Here is a 3,609-nt window from a genome sequence, read left to right as displayed (position 1 = left end):
TATAACAATTCCTTTGGCAGGTATGCAAGTAACAACGTTTTAGTTACTTGAACATGAAATACAAGACCCATCACTACAGGCTAAACTTGAGTACTACTTCAAAACAAAGCAGTAAATAGAGAAAAGGTGGAGGGACAAGCTTTTAGAAGAGAAGCAGTGCCTACCAATGGGGGAGAACAGTGGGAAATTCATTCTATGTTTTTGGAAAAAGCTTAAAAACTTGCAGTAGTAAAATAAAGCAGTGTTGGGTAAAAAAATCCTTTTCAAATTTATTCTTCCTTTAGACTACAACTGCTTGCTTTTTTTTTATTGAAAAAGTAATTACTTGGAACATGCACACTATATAAGAAACCCTGACAGTTAAATACACATATCAAAGACAAATAACATCTGCATTAAAACAACAAAATACTGACAAATGTTCTTAATCAGCATTTTGAATTCATTGCGCAAATATATACCAAGCTTTGCTTCAAGGTGTGCTGCTACCAGCCTTGTTTGTTTTCCTTCCCTTGAAGCTGTAAAACGTATTATCTTCAACACTGCATGGAAAGCCGTTTTACCTGTTTTTAAAGCCTTCTTTTACATCGCATTTTAGCCTTGAGCTTTCAAAAAAAAAAAAAAAACAACAAACCAAACCACAGCCAACAAACCACGCCATACAGTTATTGTGCCATTCCCAACTCTGAGCAGGGGTCAAGCAAAGGCTGCGAAGACAAGAAAAAATGACGTTGTTCCTTCAGACATCACAAATTTTTTTTTATTGGTTTAGGAAGGAGATGCACACCCAGTTCAGTAGATACTGAATAGCAGGGAAGTCAGGAGATAAATGCTTTGCTTTAGAGATAAAAATTAAAATAAATATTTATACATAAACCAAAAGGCTACAGAAACTTAAATGTTATTTCTGTCTGGGGTATCCTTTTAACAGAAAGGAGAACTCTGTGTCTACAGTGAAGACTCATAGTCAGCATTCTTCTACCACACCATGAGCCACCAACGTCTTTCAGCACTTTGCATAGCTTTTGCAGTGTTCCCACAAATTCTAGAGGATTACAAGGACAAGTGCCACACACATCATTTGCCTGCAGTTAAAACTTCCAGCATGTAATTTCTTTCAGACTTTATTGTGAAGAGAAGCCATACTTGATTCAACAGCAGTCAGTCTTGTTTCCAGAGCCTTTAATACAGTGTCTGCCTGTAAACAGGGAAAGACACTCAGTTATAAACAGAACTTGACAATACAAAGAGCAAGTGTAGATGTTGCAAGTGCTCAAATTTGACCTTGCATCAATCCTATTTGATTCTATCCCTGCTACTTTCATAGTTTGAAAGTTCACTCAACTCTGATGTTAACTCTCTACACTTTCTCAAATCTGTAACTGTCTCTAACCTTGGTGTCAGATCCACACATTCAGCTTTTGCCAGACAACCATCAGCAGACTTCATGACACTATTTGCTCCCAACTCTCCCTACTTGCAATCAAAAGTTTTCAGTAGAGCAAAATGTCAACTTTATTATGTAATATTTCAATACAAATATACAGCAAAAGCATTAGTCGGTTTACATGAAAGACAGAAGGGACATGACTAAAACAAAGTTAAGTGAAAATCTGGAGAGGTGAATCAGAACTAGTTAGATAGGAAATTTCTAATTACTGACAAAAATAGATAGGAATCTAAAGCTGTGCTTGATAAACACAGAATGCTAATTACCATTAAAATGGAAGGAAAAGTTACTGAAATCTTGCATAACACAAGATATTAATAGCATGAAGTATTACAGCATATGTTAAAACCCACAGAATAGATCTGGATGAAATAAGGATATTAAGATTTCATACAGGTGATTTAAACAAAGAATGATATAAGGCTAAATCTTACCCTTTGTAGCACGTCTTCCAAGACAGCTCGACTTTCAAGAGTTAAAGGTTCCTCATCAGTAAGAGCTTGCTTTTCTGAGGATCCTAGAATGTAACTGATATACTACAGTTTAGATCATACACTTTTCACTCTGATGGCAAAACAAGTATAGGACTCATCCATTATTCTCAATGATTATGAGATTATTATTAATACACTAACAAAGTAGAAGCATGATTCCAGTGACAACGACAAAAAAATCTGTTTGGTAATCCTGTAAACAAACTATATGGTGGAACGAAGAGTTTTAAGTGCAGAACTACCAACACACCACTGCTTTATGAAAATTAGAACTTCAAGAGACAGTCAGGAATTCTGGTGCTACAGGATATGGTGAAAAATTATGCAGACATTGAGAACAGTGTAGCACTAGCTGGGAAAACCAGCCATCACTATTACTACACAGTAAAATGCCATTTTGTTACCATGTTAGTATTTCAGATAATTTCACTGCCACGGAAAAAGCAAAGTATCATAGCTGCAGAAAGGAAAAAAAACCCCAAAACTGTCCAGAGCCGGAAGGTGAACATCCATATAGATACAGCAAAATAAACTGAAACTTAACAAAAAGCAGAAACATTAAAACTAGCCCAGACAGAAATAAAGGTAACCTATCACTGTTTACTAGAGTAATGCTTGGATAAAAGCACTCTGGTGTGGAGACTATGACTGCAGGCTCATTTTATGTTGTCTAAAGCAGAGCACATATGTAGTCTTTTCTGATCAAACGAGAAGAAGCCCTCCTGTGTTGCGCACCTAGTGTCATTTTCCTGGGTAGCACGCAATTTCTTGTACAAAAGGCAGCCCTGGTGTTTTCTTTTTTCTAGGATTTGCCCAGCATTACACAGATGATGTTTCTCACACTTCAGCACTACGATGCTAACAGCAGTAGTGCAAAAAAACATGCTGGAACAAAGCAGCAGAAACAGCTACCTCTAGACGTGCCACAAATGTTAACAGGAGCATCCCTCAGTAAGATGCTTGGTGGGTGAAGCTCAGCTGGCAGGCTTACCAATAGAAATTCTGCCTTTACCTTTCAATTGAGTCAACATTGAAACAGAACAAATCCCTCTTGTAGTCGAGATGCTTTGGGGTGCATCTATAGATGTTGCCAAGTGTCACTGAGCAGCCAGAGCAGAATAATGTTTCAATGATGCTGCAAGTAAGATACGTAACATTTATTCATAAGAAAAGAAAAAGAAACACCTCTCCCCATCCCCTATTCTAAAAAAAAAAAAATTTTAAAAAATCGTCCATTATGATTTTTCAGAGCATTCGCTCCTGCTTTACATCACGTAATTACGAGCCCTCCTCTTCCTGCCCGCGTTCCCGGTGGCCGGCTGCCCTCAGCAAGACTCATACACGAGCCTTCTGTCCAGACGGCCCGAAAGAAGTGTTCCGGGCCCAGGCTCCCCGGCCCTGCCCGGGGGAACACCGGGCACCCCGGCCCGCCCCCCGGCGGCACCCGACGGGCCGCTTATCAGGCTTTTCCTCAGCGCCTTCCCCGGGGCCCCTCGGCTCCCTCAGGAGCGGGAGGGAAGGGCCCCAGGCGGGGCAGCAGCGGGGCTCCGGGGCCGGGCCTCACCATCCGCACTCGCCGGGCAGCTTGGAGAGCTTCCGCTCCTCGTCCACCGAGACGCTGGCGGCCGCACCTGCGCACAGGGGTGAGGGAGACAGGGAGGGAGG

General features: G+C 40.8%; 1 protein-coding gene across 1 annotated transcript in view; it reads right to left on the bottom strand.

The window, feature by feature from the left end:
- Window positions 1-1,117: 1,117 nt before the first annotated feature.
- Window positions 1,118-3,609, bottom strand: part of MIS18A (MIS18 kinetochore protein A) — a 2,803-nt gene continuing 311 nt past the window's right edge. The window contains exons 2-5 of the mRNA XM_010585329.1: window positions 3,509-3,575; window positions 2,957-3,079; window positions 1,885-1,978; window positions 1,118-1,198 (exon numbers count right to left, since the gene is read on the bottom strand). Coding sequence (XP_010583631.1) covers window positions 1,118-1,198; window positions 1,885-1,978; window positions 2,957-3,079; window positions 3,509-3,575 — 365 coding nt within the window. The remainder of the gene's footprint in view (window positions 1,199-1,884; window positions 1,979-2,956; window positions 3,080-3,508; window positions 3,576-3,609) is intronic.

This window comes from Haliaeetus leucocephalus, unplaced genomic scaffold (assembly GCF_000737465.1).
Source record: "Haliaeetus leucocephalus isolate CR32 unplaced genomic scaffold, Haliaeetus_leucocephalus-4.0 Scaffold93, whole genome shotgun sequence".
NCBI classification, from domain to species: domain Eukaryota; kingdom Metazoa; phylum Chordata; class Aves; order Accipitriformes; family Accipitridae; genus Haliaeetus; species Haliaeetus leucocephalus.
Note: the sequence above shows the minus strand (reverse complement) of the source record. Positions and strands in the feature narration are given on the sequence as shown.